General features: G+C 41.5%; 1 protein-coding gene across 4 annotated transcripts in view; it reads right to left on the reverse strand.

Annotated features, from left to right (window-relative positions):
* The window catches only part of LOC140494672 (GRAM domain-containing protein 2B), a 95,407-nt gene that overhangs the window by 49,931 nt on the left and 29,243 nt on the right, over positions 1-16,233 (reverse strand). Inside the window, exon 1 of one of the 4 annotated variants that reach the window (XM_072594115.1) lies at positions 657-819. The exons of the other annotated variants lie outside the window; for them this stretch is intronic. Within the exon in view, the coding sequence (XP_072450216.1) occupies positions 657-748 (92 nt within the window). The 5' untranslated portion in view covers positions 749-819. Of the gene's footprint in view, positions 1-656; positions 820-16,233 lie in introns of those variants that run through there. 4 annotated transcript variants of the gene reach the window in all.

Consider the following 16,233-nt stretch of genomic DNA (forward strand, 5'->3'; position numbering starts at 1 on the left):
ATTACTCACTTGATAGTCCTAAAAATTCAAAATGACCCTCTCAAACTTAAAGCATTGCAAAACACTGTCAAGTTATCTATCAATTCATTTTCTTTCCCATATTGACTGCCTGGAAACAGAGATGTATAATGATTTTCTCCACATAACTGCTCACAAGTAAAACTTGACCAAGGAAAAACAATTCATTGTGAACATTTCTGTTCCTTTTGTACATATACTTCAAACAAATTTCACAGGTCAGCAAGCAAGAACAACAATCCTGACTTTTCTCTCCCTTGCTAATCTGAATCGCTGGAGCATACTGCTGCCTGTGGAACTAACTCATTGAAGACCAAGGACAGTACAGTCTGTGCCTTTTCTAGTGCACCAGTTAAAGTTGCCGAGCCATCACAAGAATGAGTAGATAATATTGCTAGCCATTTAAAAGTACTTCCAAATTATTTCAGCTATTGAGCATAACAAATCTAAATTGAACATGCAACCTACACTGCAATGATCTAGTTGATATTAGCAACATAGGGAAAATGATCCTGCTTCCATTAGTGTTACAATCCTATGAAGCACATCTACAACAACAAACATTGATACTGAAGGAAATCACCACACTCTGTGAACCATTACAAATCTCAATAACTTCATGAAATGGTGGGATTTACCTGAGAAGTTCTGGGAAATGGACCTTCCTCCCAATTAATTTCATATACCTGCCTGCTGAAGGGAAGCTGTCTTTTGACATAGCTGCAGTCATCCTTCAAAATGCCTGTGACCACAGTAGGCAGAGTGAAATGAAGTTCTGTCCGCCAGAGAAGAACTTTTGATAATATCCTGACACAAGGCATGCAGCATCAACCTGTTTTACACTAATCCAATCAGGATAGAGCCAGAATAAATCAAAGATAGTTTAGACTCCTCCCTACCCGAGAACCGGCCAGACAGCATTCTCTCCACGAAATAGCAGAGTAATTCCTTGCTGCACGCTATCTGGTGCTGTGTAGCCTTTTGTGGTGTTGCAAAGTACAATTAACAAACAGTTCCATCAATGCAGACGAGTAGGCGATAGTGAAGGGCACTTTATAAATGCAACATTGTCTTTTCATTTTTAGCTTGATTTAGAGTCAAGTTCCTTTTCATTGTTAAATGATTAGTTGAAATGTGTTGACAATATAAGAATTCATCTTTCACATCATCAAACAAAGCATAACTTTTAAAATTGATATCAGTTTTTGTGGATGTCAGTGCTGCAAGTTAGATTGACATTTAGTGCCCATTATGAATAGTTAATGGTGAGGATTCCAGCATCTGCAGTCATTGTTTTTACCTCCCGTCCAACTCGTCCATGCCAACCAGAAATCCTAACCAAATCTAGTCCCATTTGTCAGCACTTGGCATCTCTCTAAATCCTTCCTTTTTTATACCCATCCAGTTGCCTTTTAAATATTGTAATTGTACCAGCCTCCATCATTTCCTCTGGCAGCTCATTCTATACATGCACCAGCCTCTGCATGAAAAAGTTACCCCTCAGGTCCCTTTAAAATCTTTCCCCTCTCACCCTAAACCTATGTCCTCTACTTCTGGACTCCTCCACCCCAGAGACAAGATCTTGTCTATTTACACTATCCATTACCCTCATGTTTTTATCAACATCTATAAAGTCACCCCTCAGCCTCTGATGCTGCAAGGAGAACAGCCCCAGCCTGTTCAGCCTCTCCCTATGGCTCAAACCCTCCTGGCAACATCCTTGTAAATCTTTTCTGAAGCTTTTCAAGTTTCACAACATCCTTCCTATAAGAAAGAGACCAGAATTGCACACAATATTCCAAAAGGGGCTTAATCAATGTCCTGTACTGCCGCAACGTGCCCTCCCAACGCCTATACTCAATGCTCTGACCAATAAAGGAGAGCATTATAAATGCCTTCTTCACTATCCTATTTCCTGTGACTCCACTTTCAAGAACTATGAACCTGCACTCCAAGGTCTCTTTGTTAAACAACATTCCCCAGCACCTTACCATTAAGTGTATAAGTCCTGCACTGATTTGCCTTTCCATCTGCCACTTCTCAGCCTTGCACAACTGTGATCAGATGTTAACCAATGGTCAATGAAAAATAGCCCAGGACAGGGGGATTTGGAAGAAAAGCTGGAGATGATCCTGTTCTCAGCCACCTTTTGCCTCATCCTTCAAAGTAATTTGTGTTAACAAAAAAAAAGCAATGCTTTAAAGATTAGTTAATTGTCTATATCATTTTTACAGGGTTCTGGAACATGTTGGATAATGTTTACCTGATAAGATAGAATTACATCCAGCGTTATGTTTGTTACTTTGACAACAGCGGAACCCCCGCAAGAAACAATGCCACCAAAATAATTAAGCTTGAAATGTTTGCAGAGAGGGGTAGAACTGCATATCCAATTTAAATCAATCTGAAGTATGTTTTCAATCTAAAATACAGTTGAATTAGAGGAACAGACAGTAAAAAAAAAAATCACTAATGATGCTATAATTCGTGCCTATCCACGAATGATGGGCATGAGTGTAATAGACAACAAAACAATCTGTCTCAAGCAGCAGAGCTGCGTCGAATTTTGGATTAAGGGTCTCCCAGATCTCCTTTGTGAAGAAGTACATCCTGTCATCTCTAGTTCTAAGCTTATGGTTATGCCCTCTTAATCTCAAGTCCTCTTTCCATTTACCTGTTCAAATCTTTTAATTATCTTAAATATCTCAATTAGACCAACCCTTAATCTTCTATTGACTCCAGGTACTAAAAGTCTAGACTATGCAAATCCATCATCAATAATTCAAGTCTTTTAGTTTCCACTTCACCAGTTTTGATCAAGCAGAGAGAGAATGTTCACAAACAAAGCTGAGCTTCAAATTTAGGACAATGAGCAAAAACCATTTGCTTGGAGATTTATTACTAACCACCAGGACAAATGACACTGACTTGTCACTTTATGATGCAAGTGCAGATTAATCAAGGGCAGGGAAAGTTGGGTAGTGTCTACTAGGCGACATTAATTAGGAGTGAAGATGTGGGAAATATTCTATGCTTTCAGCTTATTACATGATTCCCTCCCAAATGGAGTTGGAAGTCAATGGAAGACACTCTTCCCTTGCATGTACTCCCCAACAGAACTGCACAATGATCACGATAAAACATACAGTTATAGAGATGTACAGCAAGGAAACAGACCCTTCAGTCTAACTTGTCCATGCCGACCGGATAGTCTAACCTAACCTAGTCCAATTTACCCGCATTTGGCCCAAATCCCTCTAAATGCCTCTTATTCATATGTCCATGCAGATGCCAGTTAAATGTTGTAATTGTACCAGCCTTCATTTTCCACCACAGCTCATTCCACACACACAGCATCCTAAGTGAAAATGTTGCCCCTTAGGTCCCTTCTAAATTTTTCCCCTCTCACCTTAAAACCTATGCCCTCTAGTTTTGGACTCCCCCACCTGTGGAAAAAAAAACTTTGTCTATCTATCCTATCCATGCCCCTCGTGATTTTATAAACTTATAAGGTCACCCCTCAGCCACCAACACTTGAGGGAAAATAGCTCCAGCCTATTCAGCCTCTCCATGTAGCTCCAACCCTGGCAACATGCTTGTAAATCTTTTCTAAACCCTTTCATGTTTCACAACATCTTTCCTACAGCAGGGGGACCAGAACTGCACACAGTATTCCAAGTGGCCTAACCAATGTCCTGTACAGCTGCAACGTGATCTCCCAACACCTATACTCAATGCACTGACCAATTAAGGCAAGCATACCAAACGTCATCTTCACTATCCTATCTACCTGCGACTCCACTTTCAAGGGACTATGAACCAGTACTCCAAGGTCTCTTTGTTCAGCAATATTCCCCAGGACCTTACCATTAAGGTGTATAAGTTTTGCCCTGATTTGTCCTTCCAAAATGCAACACCTCTCATTTATCTAAATTAAAAACCAAAGAGGGAGGGAGCAATAAACTCTGAGGATACATACTCACCACGTCAAATACTGAGGCACTGTTACCTAATGGATGCACAGAAGCTAATAGAAAGGAAACAATAGAGAGTGTTCGTGTCATACAGTGTGGAAACATACCTGCCGGTCCAACTCATCCATGCCGACCAGGTTTCCCAAACTAAACTATTCCTCCATATCCTTCTAAATCATTCCTATACGGTGAAACTCAGAAAAAAATTTGGAAAGGTCAATCTAGTGACATTTTGCAGCTGTGAGCTGACAGTTGGTTAATCAGATATTGTAACATTTTACTGCAACATTAAAGAGAGTCCAAGTGTAAAATACTTTTCATCTATTCACTGAGAGATGTCTCGAGTAAGCAGAAATGATCTTTACAACCAGGACTTGCCTCTTCTAATCTCTGCAAAGCGTTGGTATCTTAAACCCACTTTTTGTTCTTCCACATTTTAGCCACAGTTTCATTACCTTCCCTTCTTGATGCCCAGTTAACCACATTATACCATTTCTCTATTCACGGGTATTTTGGAGATCCTGTCTTTGCAATGCCTCAAAAACTATTTCTTACTCCTCTATTGAAATCCTATATTTCATTCCAATATTTTATTCTTCCAGTAATCATGGGCTGAACCAAATTGCTTACAACCTCAGCATCTGTTTCTCTGCTGTGATGACATGAAGTGCTATAATAGAAGCTGCTTATTACTACTGCCACCATCAAGAATCAAGGTAACAAATTTAACTGCAGATGTCACCCTGTTTCATCTGCTAACTTCCAGCACTATCTGACCTGCCACTCCCAGGTCAGGTGATCCCCATATGTAGTACACGATGTACTGGACATACATCATATTATCTGATGGCCATATGATATCAAATTCTTGCACACACGGACACACACTTCAGTAAAACTGCTTGTCAAACCCTGAAGTGGTATTTGACACCTCCAGACCATTTCAAAGTCAAGTATTCACATCCTTCATACATTTCAGCTGACTACAATTTCTGCTCGTATCCACAACAGATTCCATTCACATGAGCCCTTGATCACCTACGCTATCAGTCCGCCAATTTAAATTTTTATCTCAGTGATTAAATGCCTTCAAGGCATTTGGTACGGTTGCCTTTATTGGTCAGAGCATTGAGCATAAGAGTTGGGATGTCATGCTGTGTCTGTACAGGACATTGGTTTGGCCACTTTTGAAATACAGCCTTCAATTCTGGTCTCCCTGCTGTAGGAAGGATGCTGTGAAACTTTAAAGTTTTCAGAAAAGGTGTAAAGGATGTTGTCAGGTTTGGAGGATTTAAGCTATAGGGGGAGGCTGAATAGGCCAGAGCATCGGAGGCTGAGGGGTGACCTTATAGAGATTTATAAAATCATGAGGGGCCGAATAGGGTGAATTGCCAAGGCTTTTTTCCCCTGGAGTTGGGGAGTCCAGAACTAGAGGGCATAGGTTTAAGGGGAGAGCGGCAAGATTTCAAAGGGACCTTAGGGGCAACTTTTTCACACAGAGTGGTGCAGGTATGGAACAAGCTGCCAGATGAAGTGGTGGAGGCTGGTACAGTTACAACATTTAAAAGGCATCTGGATGGGTAGATGAATAGAAAGGGTTTAAGAGGGCTATGGGCTAAATGCTGGCAAGTGGGACTAGATTTATTTCTGATATCTGGTAAACACAGACAAGTTGGACTGAAGGGTTTGTTTCCATGCTGTACATTTCTATGATTCGATGGCTAAGAATTGATGTGACTGTAAACATGATCAAAGTCGTCATGCTTATAAAATAAGCATAAGTGCAGTAAAATAGCACTCATCATATCCTGATGATATACCATAGTACATCATGTAGTCACTGCTATAACATAAGGGAACAGAAACAGACTTTCACACTGAAATAAGGTGACAGAGCAAGCTGTTAAGCAACATGATCACTCTGCATTTCACATCATCAGTAACAATGACTCACCTTTTTATTAATGACTATAACAGATTGAAAACCATTTCAATGGACAAGATTCTGGAGTCCAGTAATGCTAAATCATAGAATCCCTAGAGTGTGGAAGCTGGCCATTTGGCCCATCGAGTCCACACGGACCCCTCAGAGACCCACCCTATCCCTGCAACATTGCATTTCCCATGGCGAATCCACATAGCTTGCATATCTTTGCACTGAGAGGGAGAACCAGAGCACCCAGAGGAAACCCACGCAGACACGGGGAGAATGTGCAAACTCCACACAGACAGTTGCCAGAGGCTGGAATTGAATCCGGGTCCTTGATGCTGAAGCAGTGGTGCTAACCACTGAGCTACTAAAGGAAAAGATATTAAAAAAAAACTTTATAAAAGCTTTCCAAAAGAATTGCAATGGCAAATCTCCACCATTGAAGTTTGTCCTTCTAGAGCAAAAATTTGCAAATGCCTCCAATTCTATTCTTTAAAATGAAACAAAATAATAGGAAATTCATGACACCAACTTTCCACCCTCTGACTGCAGGCTCAATACATCTAGGCGACAGAAGGATCAAGCGGCATGGTTCAGTGGTTAACACTGCTGCCTCAGTGGCATGGACCCGGGTTCAATTCCAGCCTCAGGCAACTGTCTGTGTGGGCTTCCTCCCACAGTCCAAAGGTGTGCAGGTTAGATGACTTGGCCACAATACATTGCCCCATAATGTTCAGGGAGGTGTAGATTCGATGATTTAGTCTTGGACGGCACGCGGTTCAGGGGTTAGCACTGCTGCCTCACAGTGCCGGGACCCAGGTTTGATTCCAGACTCGGTTGACCGTCTGTGTGGAGTTTGCACATTCTCCCAGTGTCTGCGTGGGTTTCCTCCCACAGTCCATAGATGTGCAGGTTAGGTGAATTGGCCATGCTAGATTGCCCATAGTGCAAGGTGCATTAGTCAGGAGTGAATGTAGGGAAATGGGTCTGGGTGGGTTGCTCTTCGGAGAGTCGTTGTGGACTTGTTGGGCCGAAGGGCCTGTTTCCACACTAGGGAATCTAATCGAATCAGAAAGAGGGGCCAATGTCTGTAATACACAAAAGATGAAAGCACTACATTTCAATGGGAATGAGGCATTCCCACCATTCCAGCTTTATTTCCATTGTTTTTGGAACAGAAGCAAATCTTATAATCTTGCTTTCAATCATTTGGCTATTGTATTCTCTGTACATCAGGCGTCAGATGGAGGCCATCTTTCTTACTCTACTGTACAAACAGCAGGCTCTGACCTCAGCAACTACAGAATCACAAATTGTTACACTAGCTGCAGGTGGGGCCCTTAAACCTGTAACATTTAGTAAGCTTCTTTGCCTTGCTTACATGGTCGCCGGATATGCCAATTCCAGGGGTACAACTGGATTATGAAATCAAATCCAGCATATCTGAACAGGCTTAGTGCTACTCCAGTTCTTACACTAAGGGGGAAAATCAGGAAAAACTGCAGTTGTTGATCTGTTATCGATAAAAGGAAGCATCTCAAACAGAAAATGATCTAAAGCCAAGGGTAGATTGTCAGGAAAGCATGGCTGAGGCAATGGTTCTAGGTTCTTACATTCCCATACAAAGTGTAAAATTGATTGTAGCAATTTAAAAATACCAGTGGGATTTCATTATCCAAACCTACTTGGTGTTTGAGATTTAAAGTGTGCAGATTGCAAATTCTTTTTAAAAAATGACACTAATAAGTTGTCAACCAGGAAAAAGGAGACAAGGAAAAAGGCACCAAATGAAAACAAGTCAAAGAACCAATCCATTTTTGTCCACATAGATTGTTAACTACGCATTGATGTCCCATATTTATCGTCACAGATGTACAGCATGAAAACAGACCTTTCAGTTCAACTCATCTATGCCAACCAGATATCCTAAATTAACCTAGTCCCAATTGCCAGCACTTGGCCCATATCCCTCCAAACCCTTCCTATTCATATACCCATCCAGATGTCTTTTAAATGTTGCAATTGTACCAGACTCCTCCACTTCCTTTGGCAGCTCTATCCATGAAGTCCTGAAGAAGGGTTACACCCAAAACTTCGACTTCTGCACCTTCGGATGCTGTCTGGCTTACTGTGTTCTTCCAGCCTCCTGCCAGTCAACTTTGGATTCCAGCATCTGCAGTCTTTTTGTCTCATTCCATACACACAACACCCTCTGTGAAACATGTGTCCCTTAGGTCCCTTTTAAAATCTTTTCCCTCTCACCATAAACTTATGCCCTCTAGCTCTGGACTCCCCCTACCCCTTGTCTATTTATCCTATCCATGCCTCTCATGATTTCATAAACCTTTATAAGGTCACCCCTCACCCTCCGACATAGTTGATACAACATCTAGACGAGCTAGTCAGAGGAAAGGAACAGTGGTAAAGAGACCTTATTCCTAAAAAGTGAGAGGTGATGCATTTTGGGAGGACTAACAACAGAAGGGAGTGCATGTTGAATGGTAGGACTCTAGGAAGTACAGAGGATCAGAAGGACGTGATGGAGCAGGACAGGTAGAGGAGACACATATAGGATACTTGCCTTTATGAGCCAAGGCATTGGTTCCAAGAGCAAGGAGGTTCTGAAGAGGCTACTTATGATAGGCCACAGCTAGAATACTGTGCGCAGTTCAGGTCTCTACACTATAGGAAGGGTGTTACTGAACTCGGGAGGATGCAGAAGAGATTCACCAGAATGTTTCCTGAGCTGGAGCAATTCAGCTCTGAAGAGAGACTAGATAATCTGGGGGTGTTTTCCTTAGAACAGAGAAGGCTGATTGAGGTCTACAATGTTTGAGGGTCTTGGCCAGGGTACATAAGGAGAAACCTTTCCCTTTAGTAAAGGCCAGTAGCAAGGGAACATATTTTTAAGGCATGGAGTAGAAGGTTTATAAGGGATTTAAAGGAACATTTTTTTCCCCCTCACCAACAGATTTGTAGGTATCTGGAACTCTCACCTGAAATAGGTGGGAACCTGCAAGACATTTAAGAACTGGTCAGATTACTACATGAAACACCATAACATAAGGCTACGTGCCAAGTGCTGGAAAATGCAATTGGTGTTTGATGATAGCATGGACACAACGACGTAAAAATTCTCTGACTATCTATGATTTAAGACTCATTACAAAATTTTGATTTAAACACCCAGACTCTCCCATGAGGGGAAGCATCCTCTCAAGATTTACCATCAGTCCCTTAAGAATCCTGTGTTTCAATGCGATCACCTCTCACTCTTCTGAAACAAAAACAGAAATTGCTGGACAAACTCAGCAGGTCTGCAGCATCTGTGGAGAGAAAGCAGAATCAACGTTTCTGGTCCAGTGACCCTTTTTCAGATTGCATTCTTCTAAACTCCAGAGAATGAAGCTCCAACCTATTTGCTATTCACCATTCAGCTGGAAAATATCCAGTCGCTACATACATGACTTCAATATTTAACTTTTGAATATAAATACTATTCTTAACAATTCCTCTACAACCAAAAACTTGTTTATATGCAAGAATGCTGCACACATTCTTCATTTATTTAGGCTTCATACGGAGTATTCCACACAGACAGCTATTGAGTCTTTGAGCCCAATGTAGAATATGATGGATGAAGTTGACATTGTTACAATACCAATGGAAACCTCAGCTGTGTTTCAAATACCTTAAACGCCCTCTCTTGAAAACAAAATAATGCATCCGCCAACAACTATTGATTTCAAATTGAAAATATTACCAGCCAATTTCAACAGCATTATGTAACAAATAAGGGCTTCAACTGGATTTCAACATCTACAGTACGTTTAAGAAAATGTAAGTGGATAGAGCATTCTTAATGCATGTAAGTCATACACTTAAATTCTTCAGGGTTCTATGCAATACAGTTGTATTGTCTAATGTGACACTGTAAGAAACAAGAACAGGAGCAGGCCATTCGGCCCCTCGAGCCTGCTCTGTCATTAAACAGGATTGCGCCCGATCAGACATTCCTCATACCTAATTTCCTGCATTTTCCCTTAAATCTTCATTCCCTTACTGATATAGGATCACTGTCAGCCTTAAATATATACAGGAAACCTGCCCCGCAGCTCTCTGTGTCAAGAAATTCCAAAGAGACTCAATCTTGGTTAGAGAAGAAATTCCTCCTCACCTCAATCTTAACTCTCTCCCTCTTGCTCTGAGAAAGTGCCCTCTGGTCCTAGACTCTTCCATAGGGGGGAAAATCCTCTCAGCATTTACGCTGTCAAGACCACTAAGAATCCTCGAGATCACCTCTCATTTCTCTAAACTCCAGTGAATGCAGTCCCAATCCATTTACGCTTTGCTCATAAGACAATCCCTCCAAACCAGGGATGATGATCCTAGTGAACCTTCTCTAAAGTTGCCTCCAATGAAATAATACCTCCTTAAATAACAGGACCAAAATTGCTCCGAGTACTCCAGATGTGGTCTCACCAATACAGTGTTATTTCTATGGAGAAAACTGCAGAAAGCTGTGAGATAAAGGGACTTGGGGTACTCCTGCATGAAGCGCTCAAAGTTAGCACATAGCTACAACAGGTAATTGGACATAATGGAATCCTTATTTCAAGGAGGTTGGAGTGTAAGACGAGGGAAGCCTTACTGTAACTGCACAAGGAGAAGAAAGTGAGGACTGCAGATGCTGGACATCAGAATAGAGAGTGTGGTGCTAGAAAACACAACTGAGGGATAAATGCCCTGACCCACAAGCCTCATTCGCAATGAAAGGCCCGAAATATCGATTCTCCTGCTCCTTGGATGCTCCCTGACCGGCTATGCTTATCCAGTACCCACTCTTGACTCTGCTGTCCAGCATTTGCAGTCCTCACTGTCTCCTCCGCGTACAGTTGCAATAAGGCTTCTCTAGTCTTACACTCCAACCTCCCATTTACTGCACATAGTTAACATCCAAAAAAAAAATCATCCAATGCCGTCTTAAACACCTTTCGTTGAACTTGCCTCCACACATCTCCAGGCATTGCATTTTGTACCCTGACTACACATTTTGTGAGTAAATTTTCTCACATCACTTTGTTTGCCCATTGCATTAAATCTATGCCCTCTCATTCTTCTTTTACAAGTGGAACCAGCATTACTGTATCTACTGTCCCCTCACAATTTTAAAAACCTCTCAGACTTTCACGAAGAACAGTCTCAACTTCTTCAATCTATCCCTCATAGCTGAAGTTTCTCGTGTCTAGTTCCAGGTGATCAGAGCCATTGGTGAAGCAGTTTATCTATTAGCATATAGCTATTAATCCCACACACCAAAACTGTAATCTCAAACATTCTTTTAGCCTGAACAGTGGTGTTCTATAAAGCAATAATCTAAATTTGCGTTAAGTCTCTCCCACTGCTGGTAAGACTCCATTGTGGTCAGTGAACACAGAATGCAGAAAAGGACACTGCACTGGTTGCCGCGTGCTAAGTTATTGAAACCTCTGTTTACTGGTCTGAATTGTATTTTTAATTGTTAATGTCCATAGAGGTTCACTTTAAAAGCAAGCAGGAACATCAGCTCGGATCTCTTAGCCCAAGTGCTCAGCTCAAATTTAATCAAATGTTTATCACTCAACAATTCCAACCGGGGCTTACTAATAGCACATAGGCCAATGATGAAGTAGTAACAAGCATGTCTATGAGGAACATAGTCAAGGTGAATGACAAGAGTAGGAGAGTTTCCCTAGAGTAGGAGAGTTCAAAACTGAGGATATATTTTTTAAGGTGAGAAGAGAAAATTTAATGAAGGACAAAGGGCAAATTTGTTTTTACACAGTGATTCGTGTATGGAGTGAACTGCCAGAGAAAGTTGTGGATGTGGATACAGTTACTTTTAAAAGACATATGGATAAGTTCAAGAATATGAACGGTTTGGAGGGATATGGGTCAAGCTCAGACAGATGGGACTAGTTTAATTTTGAAACATGATCGGCATGAACCAGTCGGGCCAAAGGATCTGTTTCCGTGCTGTATGACTCTATGATCCTTGCGGAGGAAGAGCTGCACTCTGGGACTCCTTCAGATGGGATGGTGCACGAAAAGACTGGTTACCTGGACAGATACATGTTTAGACTCTTCGCACCTTTTTGAAAAGGAGCAAAGATTTTCCTAGTGAGATGAACAGCATGCACGTCAACCAGCACTACCACAAAGAAAAGAAGTCATTGACTAATGATCCCATTGTTATTAGAAGCTTTTTATAAAGCTGTTGCATTTGACAAAACAACTGCAGTTCTGAAGTAATTTTTGTTGCAACGATAAAGCTAGTTGTATAATCAGCCTTTCCAGACAACAAATCTTTTGCAAATAAAAAATTAAAATTACTCCTAGTGGACAAAACACACAAAAAATGGCAAGAAATATAAAAACACTGCAAAAATCAACAATTATCAAAATCCCTGGAAAGGTGTTCTTGGGTTTTTACACAAGGTGTTTAATCTTATGTTTCCAAGCAGAAAGTGAAAATTAAGAATCCCTACAGGCCTATAACAGTGAAGACCACCTGCACTGGATGGTACCAGGCAGACCTTAAAAAAAATTTAATTGTTAGACTGCAAGGGTTCTTTTGCTACATTGCTTGGTTTCTTGTCCAGAGTGAGTCAAACTAAATTGGAAGTCGATGAACTTTACATTGAATCCAACTCAAGATTGGCAAAAGGAAAGCAGAACTGGCATGGTCAATCATAGCTGAGCTAGTACAAGTAGCGGTGTGCTAAACAGTTCATTATGGTAGACAAAGGCAACTCCAGCAAAGAAAGAAAATGTTGTGTTTATGTTCTGAGGAAGAGTCAGAGAGTCATAGAGATGTACAGCATGGAAACAGACCCTTCGGTCCAACCCGTCCATGCCGACCAGATATCCCAACCCAACCTAGTCCCACCTGCCAGCACCCAGCCCATATCCCTCCAAACCCTTCCTATTCATATACCCATCCAAATGCCTTTTAAATGTTGCAATTGTACCAGCCTCCACCACTGCCTCTGACAGCTCATTCCAGACACGTACCACCCTCTGCATGAAAGAGTTGCCCCTGAGGTCCCTTTTATATCTTTCCCCTCTTACCCTAAGCCTATGCCCTCTCGTTCTGGACTCCCCGACTCCAGGGAAAAGACTTTGCCTATTTATCCTACCCATGCCCCTCATAATTTTGTAAACCTCTATAAGGTCACCCCTCAGCCTCTGACGCTCCGGGGAAAATAGCCCCAGCCTGTTCAGCCTCTCCCTGGAGCTCAGATCCTCCAACCCTGGCAACATCCTTGTAAATCTTTTCTGAACCCTTTCAAGTTTCACAACATCATTCCGATAGGAAGGAGACCAGAATTGCACGCAATATCCCAACAGTGGCTTAACCAATGTCCTGTACAGCCACAACATGACCTCCCAACTCCTATACTCAATACTCTGACCAATAAAGGAAAGCATACCAAATGCCTTCTTCACTATCCTATCTACCTGCGACTCCACTTTCAAGGAGCTATGAACCTGCACTGCAAGATCTCTTTGTTCAGCAACACTCCCTAGGACCTTACCATTAAGGGTATAAGTCCTGCTAAGATTTGCTTTCCCAAAATGCAGCACCTCACATTTATCTGAATTAAACTCCATCTGCAACTTCTCAGCCCATTGGCCCATCTGGTCAAGATCCTGTTGTAATCTGAGGTAACCCTCTTCGTTGTCCACTACACCTCCAATTTTGGTGTGATCTGCAAACTTACTAACTGTACCTCTTATGCTCGCATCCAAAATCATTTATGTAAATGACAAAAAGCAGAGGGCCCAGCACTGAGCCTGGTGGCACTCCACTGGTCACAGGCCTCCAGTCTGAAAAACAACCCTCCACCACCACCCTCTGTCTTCGACCTTTAAGCCAGTTCTGTATCCAAATGGCTAGTTCTCCCTGTATTCCATGAGATCTAATCTTGCTAATCAGTCTCCCATGGGGAACCTTGTCGGATGCCTTACTGAAGTCCATATAGATCACATCTACTGCTCTGCCCTCAATCTTCTTTGTTACTTCTTCAAAAAAACTCAAATCAAGTTTGTGAGACATGATTTCCCATGCACAAAGCCATGTTGAGTATCCCGAATGAGCTCTTGCCTTTCCAAATACATGTACATCTGGTCCCTCAGGATTCCTTCCAACAACTTGTCCACCACCGAGGTCAGGCTCACCGGTCTACAGTTCACTGGCTTGTCTTTACTGCCCTTCTTTAACAGTGGCACCATGTTTGCCAACCTCCAGTCTTCCGGCAGCTCACCTGTGACTATCGATGATACAAATATCTCAGCAAGAGGCCCAGCAATCACTTCTCTAGCTTCCCATAGAGTTCTCGGGTACAGCTGATCAGGTCCTAGGGATTTATCCACCTTTAACAGTTTCAAGACATCCAGCACTTCCTCCTCTGTAATCTGGACATTTTGCAAGATGTCACCATCTATTTCCCTACAGTCTATAATCTTCCATATTCTTTTCCACAGTAAATACTGATGCAAAATATTCATTTAGTATCTTCCCCATTTTCTGTGGCTCCACACAAAGGCTGCCTTGCTGATCTTTGAGGGGCCCTATTCTCTCCCTAGTTACCCTTTTGTCCTTAATATATTTGTAAAAACCCTTTGGATTCTCCTTAATTCTATTTGTCAAAGCTATCTCAAGTCTCCATTTTGCCCTCCTGATTGCCCTCTTAAGTATACTCCTACTTCCTTTATAAAGGATTCACTCGATCTATCCTGTCTATACGTGACATATGCTTCCTTCTTTTTCTTAACGAAACTCTCAATTTCTTTAGTCATCCAGCATTCTGAACACCGACCAGCCTTCCCTTTCACCCTGACAGGAATATACTTCCTCTGGATTCTTGTTATCTCATTTCTGAAGGCTTCCCATCTTCCAGCCGTCCCTTTACCTGCAAACATCTGCCTCCAATCAGCTTTTGAAAGTTCTTGCCTAATACTGTCAAAATTGGCCTTTCTCCAATTTACAACTTGGAACTTTTAGATCTGGTCTATCCTTTTCCATCACTATTTTAAAACGAATAGAATTATGGTCGCTGGCCCTAAAGTGTTCCCCCACTGACACCTCAGTCACCTGCCCTGCCTTCTTTCCCAAGAGTAGGTCAAGTTTTGCACCTTCTCTAGTAGGTACATCCACATACTGAATCAGAAAAGTGTCTTGTCCACACTTCAGAAATTCCTCTCCATCTAAACCTTTAACACTCTGGCAGTCCCAGTCACCGAATCCAAAACATTAACTCGGATTTCTCTCCACTGACGCTACCAGAGCTGAGAAGCCTATCCAGCAATTTCTGTTTATTTCTGATTTCCAGCATTTGCAGTTCTTTCAGTTTTCATTGCATTTATATCATGGTTTTCATGACTCCCAGACATCTCAAAGCAACTTACAGCCAATTAAGTACCTCTGAATTATGGTTGTTGTTATGCAGCAACTAATTTTCACATAAAACTTCCACAAACAGCAGTGAGATAATGATGTTGATTTAGGGTTATCATCTGCCAGGACATCCAGAATAATACCTTTTGAATAGTGTCAAGGGATAGTTTACTTTAACTCAAAACGCATCCACGCTTTAACATCTCTGCTAAAAGACAGCACATCCAACAATGTATCATTCCCTCAGTATTGCACATAGAGTAGCAGCTTTAAGTGCTCAAGCCCTGGAGTGGGCTTCAAACCTTCAACTTTACAAATTGAAGGCAACTGTGTTACAACAACTGCTGACACGAATCTCAAACATTTTGGCCTTGGAAGGGGAGGGGAAGGAATCCTCAGAATTTGCATATGATGAGAAAAGGAGCAAAATGCTTTAAAAGAAAGTCAATGGAAGTGATAGTGAAACTCTAAAAGCAAATAATAGGCTATTGGTATGGTAGTTTGGATTCAATGTCAGCATGAAGTGATGCATTTTTAAAAAAACCAACAATTATACTTTGAAAAGCACTTAGTGCTATGCAGAGCATTAAAAATACATTAAAAGAGCTACATGCTAGGTTGTTAAGGCGTTAGAAAAGAAATTTCAAATCCCAGGCTCTCAGTCTCAAGGATGCATTAAATATAAACAAATATGACAAAGCGAAACAAAACTGCAGCAACTTTAGAGAGAGTAATCAGACTCCAGACAGGCTTCAGAAAGAGCATGATGAAGCAAAATACCATTAGACATGAGGATTTACAAAGACAGGCTTCAAATACTTGGTTTACATAGCAATTTCTGTTTATTTCTGATTTCCAGCATTTGCAGTTCT

This window comes from Chiloscyllium punctatum, chromosome 24, assembly GCF_047496795.1.
Source record: "Chiloscyllium punctatum isolate Juve2018m chromosome 24, sChiPun1.3, whole genome shotgun sequence".
NCBI lineage: Eukaryota > Metazoa > Chordata > Chondrichthyes > Orectolobiformes > Hemiscylliidae > Chiloscyllium > Chiloscyllium punctatum.